At 38.4% G+C, this 13,300-nt stretch overlaps 1 protein-coding gene and 1 long non-coding RNA gene across 3 annotated transcripts; one reads left to right on the top strand and one right to left on the bottom strand.

The window, feature by feature from the left end:
* Positions 1-572: 572 nt before the first annotated feature.
* Positions 573-2,720, bottom strand: LOC149049743 (uncharacterized). The gene is made up of 3 exons (XR_016183986.1): positions 2,293-2,720; positions 1,649-1,746; positions 573-821 (listed from the first exon to the last, which is right to left on the bottom strand). It is a non-coding gene; the product is annotated as an uncharacterized LOC149049743 (long non-coding RNA).
* Positions 2,721-3,783: 1,063 nt separating this feature from the next.
* On the top strand, positions 3,784-11,837 carry LOC113685182 (protogenin B). 2 transcript variants are annotated; one of them, XM_089197525.1, is made up of 9 exons: positions 3,784-3,929; positions 6,277-6,600; positions 7,818-7,969; positions 8,252-8,405; positions 9,360-9,442; positions 10,086-10,329; positions 10,492-10,642; positions 10,901-10,937; positions 11,196-11,837. In XM_089197525.1, exons 1-9 carry the CDS (start codon positions 3,845-3,847, stop codon positions 11,382-11,384), a joined length of 1,419 nt encoding a protein of 472 aa, XP_089053651.1. In that variant the 5' UTR covers positions 3,784-3,844; the 3' UTR covers positions 11,385-11,837. The 2 variants fall into 2 exon arrangements, with proteins under 2 accessions (XP_089053651.1, XP_089053650.1); XM_089197524.1 differs by having other exon boundaries at positions 10,901-10,949.
* The last annotated feature ends 1,463 nt before the right edge of the window (positions 11,838-13,300 follow it).

Here is a 13,300-nt window from a genome sequence, read left to right as displayed (position 1 = left end):
GAATTTCTTCTCCGCTTCCTTGCCTCGGCGCACTTGTCCCTTGAGGTGAATGCTGTTCTGGGTGTATCGACATGAAACTGAATAGACTCATAACTATTAATCTGGTGTGTTAATGGTAAATGTTCTTGGTTAGACCTGGTGCGTTCACTGGGTTCGTGAGCTCCAGGTCTTCTTTGTACTGTGTGGTCCAATTTCCTAACCACAAATTTGATAAGCATACATATTAGGGGAGAAATTGTGTATAGGCAAACATTTTCGCTTTCTCATCAGATTTCAAAGCGTCGTGGGTGGCACTCATGGCTAATAAAGTCATGAATATTTTAGATTGAAAAGACACTAAAGACACCCCGCACCACAACTTAAGAATTACCCACAAGTAGTTTCTTCAAAGCTACGAAACACTTCTAGGTGATTGTCAGTGGTTATTGCATTTCTCACCCAGCTGGGATAACGATTTAAATCGCGAGCTCTTACATCGAAATGTTATTGCATGATCTAACACATTGTCATTTTGCATCGATCCTAGCCTCCTCGTTTAATTTCGTGTGAAAGCGATGCTGGACCTGAAAATAGAGAGGAAAGCCACGTTTATGACAACAATTTCGCCTCTGCTCATAGGTGACAAGAATGAGTACGTACAAATTAAAACCTCTAAGCCTGCGCCGATTACTTTGATGAGGTCAGAGCACGACACAGATGATGTTTAAAGTTCTAGTGAAGTTTGATAGAGTATAGAGCGCTTCATTTCCAGTCCTATCTCACTCACACTTCCACGGAGCCTCTGAAGTAAACTTCCGCTCAACGCAGGGAATCTACACCACCTAAGAAATTCATAAATAAGAAGCGGTAGTATGGAACCTTATATGAGTTCACTTATCACTAAGTCTGTTCCCACGCGCTTTTTCTGCGAGTCTAGCTTGTAATTGAATATTACTGGTAATCTGGTCGTTTAGGAGCTTTTGAATTGGGCAGCTGGTACACTAAACCAATTTTTTTTACTGTCTATCCAGTTCTAGATTGATGCCCACTATTATGAAGAGCTTCTCACTTTTCGTTACCGTTCTCAGTTCGGCAACCTCTAAAAACCGCTTATCTCTTTCATCTCCATTATTGCTGATTATGGCACCGAGCGCTTATTTTTGAGATCGCAAAAAATTAGTCAGGGTTTATTTTTACGTTAATAATCAATCTGTTTTGTTTCCCTTCGTAGCCGATACAACAAAACAGTTTATGTAATAAACACTGTGCAGCATACAACGAAACATATTTATTGGAGAATTAAAGGTTTTAACTAAGAGCTGGTGCATACAGTTTTATACAAAATTATCCTAAATAATTTTTTAAAGCACGACGTCGGGATTAAATGAAACATGTCTTTTCCTTCATTGCACTGTGATCTTAATGACTGAAAATTCTGTACCTTGTAAGTTAGTGCACCAGCCGGACGGCCAATCAACCTTGTTCCCAAGGTTCTGCCCCTGAGAGCAGGAGACGGGTAGAAGAGAGACTGAGAAGGAGTTTGACACTGCAGCCGCTCTTTGGGACCTCACACAACGCCCCTCCTTTCCTAAGAAAGCGTTACAATTCAAGGATAGAGACCCGCACTTTAAACCCACTTTTCCATCTACATGCAAAGCATATGGCCTACCTCGTTTCCAAATGATTATTCGGATCGCCCCGAGTTTTCCAGACGATGGGTACCATGCAGGCTATAGCACCCAGTACAGGTGATAATTTATTTGGAAGCTGAGAATAAAGAGAGCAGCACCGGGACATGGTCAGTTTATCTTTGAGAATGGCAAACTCAGTCATTACTTATTTATTTTTCCTTTTTTCTGATGAACAAATTACTGACCTAGTTTCATTTCAAGCCATCCTTTTTGCTTTTATATATACATGGCGTAACTTACTCATTATTCACAAAGAGGCACGCGAATAGCAGGCTACTTCTTAGACAGGGTAATTTAGCAATATCAGCTGAGTTGATTATGTAAATTGGCCACGGTAAAAAGTTTAAAAAGCTGACGTTTTGAGCGTTATCCATTGGTCAGAGCAAAACATAATAATGTGGTACAGTTGGTTATTTATTTCATTAAATTTTTATTTTGCTATGTACATTATTTTTCTCTGACGAATGGATAACGCTCAAAACCGAAAGTTCTTTCGCGAAAGCGGCTAGTACTGACGGAGCTCCACTCTGGCGTCCTGATTTCTAACAAAGAAGTCGCCGTCAAACCGTTTTCCTTTTTTTTATGCAAGTACCCGCCTTGATACAAAAACATAAACAATCACCTCGAATCGTAATTTTGAAAGCTGTCTGTCGATTCGTTGTCTTCACATCAGCAGATTTTCCGGTTTTTCCATTTTTACCGCGGGTTTTTCCTTTGCATTTGGCAACTTTGCTCGTTACTGTTTCGTCCTCCTCAACGCTCCACTGAGTGATCGAGATAGAAAAAACAAAACGTGTCTGCAATGGGTTAATTTTCCCGGGAAATCATGACCCATCGTCATTGACGCTAGGAGGTGCCGTTGTTCCATTAGTTTGCAGTTTCAGGAGGCGGGATAATCTCCTGGCGTGGCGCGAGTTGTTTGCGATCCTTTATGAGCTAAAATCTCGCATTGATTTTGGGAGGAATACAACCTCTTTGAGAAAATTTATAGGGTATATTAATTTGACCGATTTTCGTTAAATCTCGCCAAAACATTCCAGGAATAACGACAACGAAAGCGTGTCGGAAACTGATATTTGAAATATTGATACACCACATGTATCAATGATACAAGTGGCGTATTTGTATCCCTTATTTGCATCCCTTGTTTTAGCTTAGCCATGCAAAGCAAGCGGGTGACCAAACTAACTAGACGATGTTCGAACAATGCAAGACAATGGGTGGGAAATAAACCGTTTCGCGGGAGACAGGCAGCTGCTACGGATAGAGGGGGGGGGGGGGGAGGGTGGGGCTTGGAGGGTTGGAAATTACCTGTGCTGGTGAGTTCCATTTCTCATTTGGTCGGCAAATGATGAATTTCCTTCTTCATCATTTTAATCTTTTGAGCGTGCCTGACTTAAATTTTAACTTCGTATGTAAGCATAAGCAATCGTTTTTCGGGGCTACGTAGTCCATTCAGACGTTTAGTTGATAAACTCCGTCATTTTAATCACGCTATGAGACCCGTTTTGCGTCCAGAGAATTTGAAAATTAGGTTAAAAAATGCAATTTCAGTTCCCAAAGACAAAGGGTCTGAACAAGTTTGAACGACATTGACAAGTTTTCAATCCGTATCTGAACAAATTTGAACGTCAAGAGCAAAGCGGTGTACTGTATTTTTGATAAAAGCATATTCGTTTTGAATCGAATCAAACAGGTGGACTCTTTACAGAGACACGGCAGAATAGCGCGACATAAAATAGTTCCCTTTTCAGACTAATTTTCACCACGAATACTGTTTAGGGTGAAGTGTAAAAGCCTAACTGAGGCTGAATTTGTTTGGTGTTTTTGCTCGCTGTCATTTTAGAGACGCTTAAAATTATGCAAATATCAATTATTTGGTCACACTAGGGGACAAACAGTATGGTCTTTTTCTTAACACGTGCGCTCAGTGTTTTGACATATTTTAGTTGCTCCAAAGGGGCTCCAGCCGACAATTAATTAAATTTTTAATGCAAGAATCATTTATTTTTATCCTGAAATACAAAAGAAGCGTTCTTAGGTTTCCATGGAAGATTGTAAATTATACCTGTGACGCGCGAAAAGCTGGGGAAAAATCCCCCTAATAGAAAATAAAAAAACTGATGAAATAAACACGTAAGACATGCATTCATTCAACCGCCAGGCCACAAGAGATGGCGGCGACGGTAGTAGTGTTTTCCTATATATTTTCCTTCATATTTCTCGTGCTTCACATCGTAAAGGAAACAAAACCCACAGGTAAGAATCACATACGCACATATTTTTAGTTTTTCGCCGGAGTGTGACCCGAGCGCGTGGTAGCAAACCTGTAAGAACCCATGAATTCTATTTGATTGTTAACAACACTGGCAACAGTACACGATTCAATTTCCTCGATGATGCAATTGACGAAGTGACCAAAGTTAAAAATGCGCAACTTGTCTGCTTCATACTCAATCAGTTCAGTTTTGTTACGTGAAAGACTGCGAGATCTGTTAATGTAAATCTACGCCTAACACAGGTACACCTAGTTATCAAGCGGTGATTTTTTTAAATTTAAAACGCGCTTACGAGTCCTTATTTGTCTCAATTCACAAAACAAAAAAAGGTATCGCGTAATTACGAATTTGGAACGGTAAAGAGAAAACGCCAGTTGCCTTGCAGCACACGCGCATTTAATAGTCTTGAATGCATATTCCAAAAATAAGGTAACTTTATCCGCGGGGAATTTATGGGAAATAACAACCTTAAATATTTGTTCTTGCATGACTCATTTTAATTTATATTGGATGATAAATCTTCGAAAAATGTTAATTTTCCGGCACAGATACCTTACCTAGCGTTGGAAGCGATCTAGATGAAACCTGAAAATAATATTTTGAAACGCATTGAACGAATTTCGATTTCAATTCATCTGAAGCACTCAATTATCTCGCTCTTACTCAAAGCTAAATAAAAATACTTCGAAAAGAAAAGTAGTTCTCATGCCCAAGAATAAAAAAAATGGAAATTCACGATTTTACGAAATTTACCAGCTAAATTATTTGTCAAATTTATAGAATTTATTTCAATAGTCTTTGAGATATCGGTTCCTTTGAGACTCAAAATCGAGGACCTTTACTCGGCCAGCGGCTTAGGACAATAAAATAAATGTCACTCTTTTAAATATGGCGGCAGGTGTGAGGCGATCGAACTCATGCAAATTACAACAAACTATCTCGGAAAGGAATAGAAACTTGGGACTTTTTTTAAAGATTTGGCTAATTTGCAGAATACCCTGCCACTCATTTACATGTCAGTGGATAAGAAAAGCGTCTATTGTGTTATGCCTCGTTCTTGAAAGCCTCACGACACATGTAAATGAGGTGGACTAAAGTGGCAGGGTATTCTGCAGTTACTCCAAAGATTTTATCTTGAGGTGAGAGGAAAAGCTGATTAGAGCTATTTATGACGAGTTGATTCACTACGTTTTTTCGTTTGTCCAGCCACAGGAGGTGCAGTACAGCCGCCCTTTGGGCAAATATTTGTCAAATGTTCCTGAATATGAGTTTCTCTTCTTCAAAAAGCTCAGTTCCATACACGCTTCAACGGAAATGTTGTTAACCTGTTCGTAACATGTACAGCTCATCGAAAAAGCTAAGAGTGAATTCAACTGAGAGCATGAAATCTATAAAACTGTGTCTGCTGTCATACCTGATCAGCAGCAATCATTTTTAATTTACCACAGTAGCTGCTAACAAAAATATCAGCCAGATACATGTAGGTCTTTGTTTTACAGTTGCACAGTATACTGATTTCATTTCCTAGTTTGCAGCAACATTATTTCCTATTTCACGGTATCTGGCAAAACTGAGATTTTTGTAATCACCCATGAAAGAGGCTGACTCCCATGCCAGACGATTATCTCAGTAATTCAGAATATCAAGAGGGTAGAACTGAAAGGTAGTGGAGCACAATAATATCAGCTGAAGAACCTTGTGATTACTAACTTGTGAGAGCCTGTTTATATTTGGGTGGGGGACCCTAGGTAGGTGAGGTAACCTGCCTAGCTGTGGTTGAAAAAAGAGCCTGGGTTTACATACAAACTTTCAACCCCAGGATCCTAAGAAGGGGTTTTTGGTGGGCTTGTAAATGGCCCTAGCTGGGCAGGTTAACCAACCTTGAGGCGGTTACATGGCAAATTGCAATCCTGGCTGACAGAGTTACCCTAGCTGGTAGACCAGGCAACCGGCCTTGGCAGGTCACCCCTCCTATCATGAAAACATGATCAAGATTAATTAAGAGATTACATGGACAGGTGGGTTTCTCCACCTAGATGGGTATCTCACCTACCTGGGGTCCCCCACTTTCATGTAAACAGGCCCTAATTAAAAGTATGGGAAATGCTTTAAAATGCAGAACATTGTTTTGATTAAGTAGTCTGTCAGGAATGTTACACATGGAAAGAGGCAGTTGTGAGGAGTGAAATGATTCATGTAATTACAAAATGTGACAGGGGCTCAAAAAATTTTCCTTCTAGTATGTTACCACTTCTTCTTAGTGTTGATCATTTATGTTAACTTAAATAAAAAGATAGGGATTCATTCTTTTATTTTGGTTTTAACAGATGTCAAAATACCATCATATTGTAAAGGTGCCATTGGGTTGAAGGATGTTGATATTATTTGGAGACCACTCGGACAGAGGAATTCCTCATCTTGGGCTGTCTACAGAATATCATATTGTCCTCTGTTTCCAAGTTGCACAGAAAATGAACAGTATCAATTGGGTTGCATACTGAACACAACACAGCATCAATTACAGAAAGAGTTACAATGTAGAATGACTGAAGAGTCACTTTTCCCCAAGATGTTTTATTATATTGTGGAGTTACAAAATTTATCTGGAGTCTTCATAAGCCAGCGATTAATATGCCGCCTACTAACAAGAGGTATGGTAGAAAGGGAAACACCTTAATAAATTCACCTAAACAAATTCCTTGAGAAAAAAGACTTTTCAGATGCTATCCTCAATTGCAGCCAGAGTTTTAGCCTGAGTGGACCAACCAGTTGTACCTTGGCCAGGTGCAGCATACAACTGTGAATTGTGATTATCAGTTGAGTGAGGTGCAATAAAAGCTAACTACAGTGAGATCAAATGTCAAACATGAAAGCCCTCCAAAAGAAGTAGATTAACAGGCTACCACTGGAAATGGAGTCGGTGAGAACAACTCAATTTTAATGCCAAATTATGGTCAACAAACTTTTGTTGCACCTCACCAAACCAAAAATTGTAGTTGTAAATGAAGCAAGAATAGGCTTTAAACTACCCACCATGGCAAACAACTGCTCCAATAGCAATTTACAACAAGCCATGGCCACCTGTTTTCCCACTTCCAAAGTTGCATCTAGCAGTGACATGTTTCTTCCTTGAATTATTTTGCCTTGCACTCTGCAAGAGTAGAAATTAAATGTAAGAGATTTCCATTTTTTTTCTCAAAGTTTTCTCCAGGAAAATATTTTCTAGTACTGCTGCAAGGGTTGTACTCTGATTAACCCTTTTACCCCTAAAATGTAAACATCAATTCTCCCCACTGTTTTGTATTGAATTTCTGAGACTTTAGCTGTGCGAATATGGTGTTTATGGTATACATATCCTCTAGTTACTATTTTACTTTCTTCACATCACTTTCCTACTTGAAAGGGTATTGTTATTGCAGGGCTTAAATTCCCTTTTGGTCACACCTGGATGTGGAAGGGTTAATGTGGCACAGTTGGTTATTTATTTCATTTAAATTTTTATTTTGTTCATATATAACTTATGTATATATTTTTCTTACTTTGATGTAAGGCCTCTATGTTACTGTACATTAATGTACCTTTCTATTTCATAATGTCCCTAATTAGCTCATATAACTATAGTGTATTGAAACTTAAATAAATAACTTAAGTTTGTTATTATTAGTTTTATCTATCAAAAATTATTGGTTAGAACCCCAATCCTATGGTAGTGATTAAATTCTGATCCCTATTTAATAGCCTTCAACTGGTTATTTGCATGCAAAAATTGTCTAGTTAAACATGTTTGGGTCAGATCATATTTTTTAAATCACAACTTTGCAACTTTGTTGTATTATCCTAACTATGGTCTCTTGTTGATTTGTTGAAGTTCACTGTACAAGGCCTCAAAACCTGACAGCTAAGGCAGTTTGGAAAAGAACTATGTCACTTTCATGGAAACCTGCACCTTTTATGGGAAGATATACTAACATCTTGTGTTATAGAATTTGGTATGCTGCAGCACATGACAAGAAAAATGAGGTAAATTTTACTCCTTTTTTTTTTTTTTTTTTGCTCACAGCAAAAATGAAAAGTATTTTAAATTTCTGTGATGATTTTTACTTGCTACCTCAGAGAATATCTGTTCACCTCCTACACATTTTTTTATACCCCTTCCTCCTCCCTCTGGAAACACTGGTTGTTCCTCCCAACCTCTTTGACCTTATGACCTCTTGTTTTTCTTGACCTCACTTCCTCCTCCTCCCCCTTGAAGCTTAGTGACTACTAGTCTCAAACTTCTTTCTACTTTTCGTTGAATTTTAGTCGGTACAGATAACCTTAGGGGGTGAATCACGGATCATTGATGACCTTTCTCCGTACACAGAATACAAGTTCTATATCCAGTGTAGCTTGTCAAACTGTGGAGGCAGCTGGGGATTGGTTGATGGGCCTGTTACTGCCCAAACTCTTGAGGAAGGTGGGCTTAGCTCAGCAATTAATTTTGTTTCCAACCTTTAATCATGCCACTAGTATTTGTAAAAATCTCAGTTGATTTCCTCAACAAGACTTTTTTTCTTGTTCTATTTTGATCACCTGATTGCAGCAATACTCACTTCTTATACTTTTATGTAAATAAATAATTTACTATGGGAAGTCTGAAGGAGGCTTTTTGCAGCAGGCCTATAATAAAATCTAGTTTAGTCACAAGAAAACAGTTAACCCTTTAACTCCCATGAATGACCGAGACAGAATTTCCCCTAACAATATCAATACAAAACCAAGCAGACATTAGTGACGAGAATAAAGAAAAATATACATTAGGGGATTATAAGTTGATCTGTTACCAAATTCTCCTAAGTAACATCACAAGAACTGTATGGCAGACAGTAAGGAGAATTACTTATGGGATATTAGGAGTTAAAGAATTAAGGGCTGGTTATAACCATCTAAACAAACTCCATGTGAGAAGTAGAATAAAAGCTGAGCATTTCTAAAGAAACTGCAGTACTGTGTCTGTGGGGGAGTATATCAAGGTCATCTGGTTTTATCAACTGAGTTGATAATGTGAACTGGTCACCGTAAAGAGTTTCAAAGCTGACATTTTGAGTGAATGACAAAGGGCTAACACCTGAAACGTCAGCCTTTAAACACTTTACAGTGGCCAATCTACACTATCAACTCAGTTAAAAAAACCAAATTATCCATGTAGGTAATAGTTTTTGGCTGTCAATGGTAAATAAATGGTAAGTGGATTCAATTAAGATATTGGTTTATTGTGCTAGCAGGGCAAAATGTTTTTGCTAGGTAATGGATTCTGTCAATCAACGAATAGGTTTTGATGTGACTAGTTAGACCTGGTAATGCTTAACTCGCCCAAAGTGAGCTTGTTTGTTTGTTTTTAAATTTATTTATTATAATTGATTGCCTTCAGCACCAACTCAAGCTCCACAGTTTAGCAACTGGTCAGTAACTAACACACAAGAAGAGGAACGGGATGTTACAGTTGTATGGCAGGTAATGCGTGCCTCTCTTTTCAGAGAGCAAAATATACATTAAGGTATACTTGTTTACTTGTTTTTTACCAGGCGTGCGGTAAAAACGGTAAAAGATTAACCCTTTCCACTCTAACATCAGTATGCAAACTCTCCATACTACACTTAATCACACTTAGGGGTTAAAGGGATGAGGCCAGTGCTCAGCTAACCATGATTCTAATGCTCTTTTATTGGAGTTTATGATAAATAGTGAGTTTAACCCTGTAACTCCCAGATCAAATTTGTAATTATCCTTATTGTCAACCATACAATTCTTGTAATGTTAGTTCAGAGAATTTAGTATTGGATCAACTAATCATCCCCAAATTGATATTTTTCTTTATTCTCATCCCTTATCTGGTTGATATTATATTGATATCGTAAGGAGAAATTCTGTCTTGGTCACTCATGGGAGTTAAAGGGTTTATATGGATAATATGGTTCTGAATACAGGCGTGTGGGAAGAGTGATTTAATCATTATGTACAACAGAAGGGGAGCACAAACTGCACTTACTTTCAGCTGACAATTCAGCTCAAATATCCCTGCACGTCGGCTTGCCCATTGCGTATAGCTTTGTGAAAACGTAAGGCTAAATTATTAAATAACTTTCCTCGTTCACAGCTGCCACCTTTGATTACGTGGAATGGCGTCCCTAATAGATTCAACATAGACTACTGGAAGACCACAAAGCAGAATGATTCGTCGGTTCCAATCCCCAACTCCACAAAGAGCCTGCAAATTAACGACAGCTCGGCGACTGAAGCAACTTTACGTGGGTTAAATCGTTATGTTGAGTATCAAACACAAATCAGTATGTGCACAGCCGAGGGATGTGGACCGAAAAGTGTTCCTTGGCCCTTGGAAGGTTTGTCGTTGTGTGTTCCATTTGAACGGTACTTTTGCAGTGGGCGGATAAACTCAGGCTTATTGTAATTTGTTGTGAGATATTGTTAAAAGGTAAAATAGTGAGAATTGAAGCGACTAAGCGGCAAGATAACATTGTGGCTTTTTCCTTTTTTTTCTTCAGGAAAGGAGGCCGGGGAGAATGAACCCTATGTTGATAGTCTTTCTCTCGATAGTCCACTTAACCGGATTGTACTTGTAGTAGTAATTACTTCTGTGATTTTATTTGGCGTCTTAATGGTTGTGATTTACTTGTACAGGAATTATAGAGTTAGGTAAGTCTTTTTGATTGTTTTTATTAGTACTTTTATTATTTTCCTTGTATTTTTAAGGAGATACCTTAACTGTTTCGTTCCGTAGGAGAAAAACCATGAAATTTGTGAGTTGAAAAGAATCTTGTTATCTAACGGAGACTAGGACCAATCCAAAGATGGTTTTCGCTCTGAGACATTAACTACAATTTGTAATCTAGAGGAATTGTTGACTGGATATGCTTTCCTTTCCGTAAGCTCCTTCACTCTTTCTTTTTGTAGGCGACAACAACCACCATTGCGGCAAAGAATACAGTTGGTAAGGAATGTAGTGCGTCTTCTTTTTTCTTCTGTTTCCTTAATTCACCCATCACTAGGCTTGAGGTTTGAAGTTGGTAAGGTATAAAACTCCTCACAAACCGTTCTTTAACTTTAAAGGCGTTTCTATTGGAGGCCATGGTGCAGTGGGCGCAAAGTTTTGATGTTAGTTGTAAAATTCTAGTGATTATTGTTAAGCTCTAGTGGAGGTATTTTTATAACTTTGAGATTTTTCTCATAACGATCTCTTCCTATTTAGGAACCGCTGTATGAGGATTTAGAAAATGCAGCTTCAACCTCGGGAAATACTTACTACGACCGTATACATTCCCATGGAGACCTCACGGTTCCTCAATTGATAATCCAAGATGGTGGTGATTCAAATTGTCGTGTTTTAGTAACGGACAATTTACATGGTGCAACTTTGTCGCGTTTGACAAGCTTGTAACAGGCCTACGACACTTCTTAGGACCATTTACACGCGCACGACATTTCCTCTTACGACATACCAAAATCGCGTACAATTGAACAACTCCTTAAAATATTCTAGTGTCGGCTATTGAACAGGACTTCTTCACTCCACAGCGAGATTAATTTCTCTCTGTCTCATCCTCTAAAAAAGTTACCTTCGCTTGTGTATTCGACGACTTACCATCAACTGCAACTTCGTCAGTCCGCCATTTTGGCGCAAAAATCTTTACTTTTCTCCTCCCCCCCCCCCCTTACTGAATGGAAATTTGTCACAAAAGACGTTATCTTTACCGCTTTCGTCTACAATTGTCGCAGCGTTTTATAACGTGTTTTAAAATCCAACAATCTTTTTTAAGAGAACTTGTTTTACTTATATGCTTATTTAAGGTTCTAGAAGGAACGGTATAAAAATTCCTTTTTTATGTTCAAATTCATTGCATTTTAGGTTTTTTTAATGCTTCGTCATTTTAATTCTACCGATGTGTTCACTTGGATAATCTTGCTCAGATTTACTATCAATTCGTGTTTCTCCCTCCTTATAGAAGCTTAAAATTGAGGAGAAGAAAGATTGATTTCGATTCTCAACAGTGCTTATTCGCACGTGTATCCTGAATGTTATTCTGCTCTAATATTTGACGATATTTCACTATAAATTGAGCAATACGCGTTGAAAAATACGCTAAGAGAGAGACGAGGAGAGAGAGAGGCATTTCTAAGAAGTGAATGCCTGAAACAAATTATCCAAAGACTCTCGAGTATCAGAGAAAAAACTGAGAAGAACAAAGTTTAGTGACAATAACTTCGAATTGGTATCCATTTGAAGCACTTAGAAAAATGTTTTTAAAATATGTAAAGAGGAAGTGTACAGTTTTACTTTTTGCTTTTTAGTTAGTTCTGGTTTAGAAGGTGAACTCAAGCTTTCCGCTATTGAATTACCAAAGAAATCTATCCTGTCTTTGACGCCCCACTTCATTGGATTTGCCTGTCCATACAACAAAACAGTTTATGTAATAAACCAATTTTTTTTTCTGTCTATCCAGTTCTAGATTGATGCCCACTCTTACGAAGAGCTTCTCACTTTTCGTTACCGTTCTCAGTTCGGCAACCTCTAAAAACCGCTTATCTCTTTCATCTCCATTATTGCAGATTATGGCACCGAGCGCTTATTTTTGAGATCGCAAAAAATTAGTCTGGGTTTATTTTTACGTTAATAATCAATCTGTTTTGTTTCCCTTCGTAGCCGATACAACAAAACAGTTTATGTAATAAACACTGTGCAGCATACAACGAAACACATTTATTGGAGAATTAAAGGTTTTAACTAAGAGCTGGTGCATACAGTTTTATACAAAATTATCCTAAATAATAATAATTTGTCTTTTCCTTCACTGCACTGTGATCTTGTTGACTGAAAATTCTGTACCTTGTAAGTTAGTGCACCAGCCGGACGGCCAGTCAACGTTGTTCCCAAGGTTCTGCCCCTGAGAGCAGGAGACGGGTAGAAGAGAGACTGAGAACGAGTTTGACACCGCAGCCGCTCTTTGGGATCTCACACAAAGCCCCTCCTTTCCTAAGAAAGCGTTACATCTCAAGGATAGAGGCCCCCACTTTAAACCCACTTTTCCATCTACATGCAAAGCATATGGCCTACCTCGTTTCCAAATGATTATTCGGATCGCCCCGAGTTTTCTAAACGATGGGTACCATGCGGGCTATAGCATCCAGTACAGGTGATAATTTTTTTAAAAGCTGAGAATAAAGAGAGCAGCACCGGGACATGGTCAGTTTCATCTTTGAGAATAGCAAACTCAATCATTACTTATTTATTTTTTATTTTTTCTGATGAACAAATTACTGACCTAGTTTCATTCCAAGCCATCCTTTTTGCTTTTA

The sequence above is a fragment of the Pocillopora damicornis genome, chromosome 2 (assembly GCF_964200805.1).
Source record: "Pocillopora damicornis chromosome 2, jaPocDami1.2, whole genome shotgun sequence".
Lineage (NCBI taxonomy): Eukaryota > Metazoa > Cnidaria > Anthozoa > Scleractinia > Pocilloporidae > Pocillopora > Pocillopora damicornis.
Note: the sequence above shows the minus strand (reverse complement) of the source record. Positions and strands in the feature narration are given on the sequence as shown.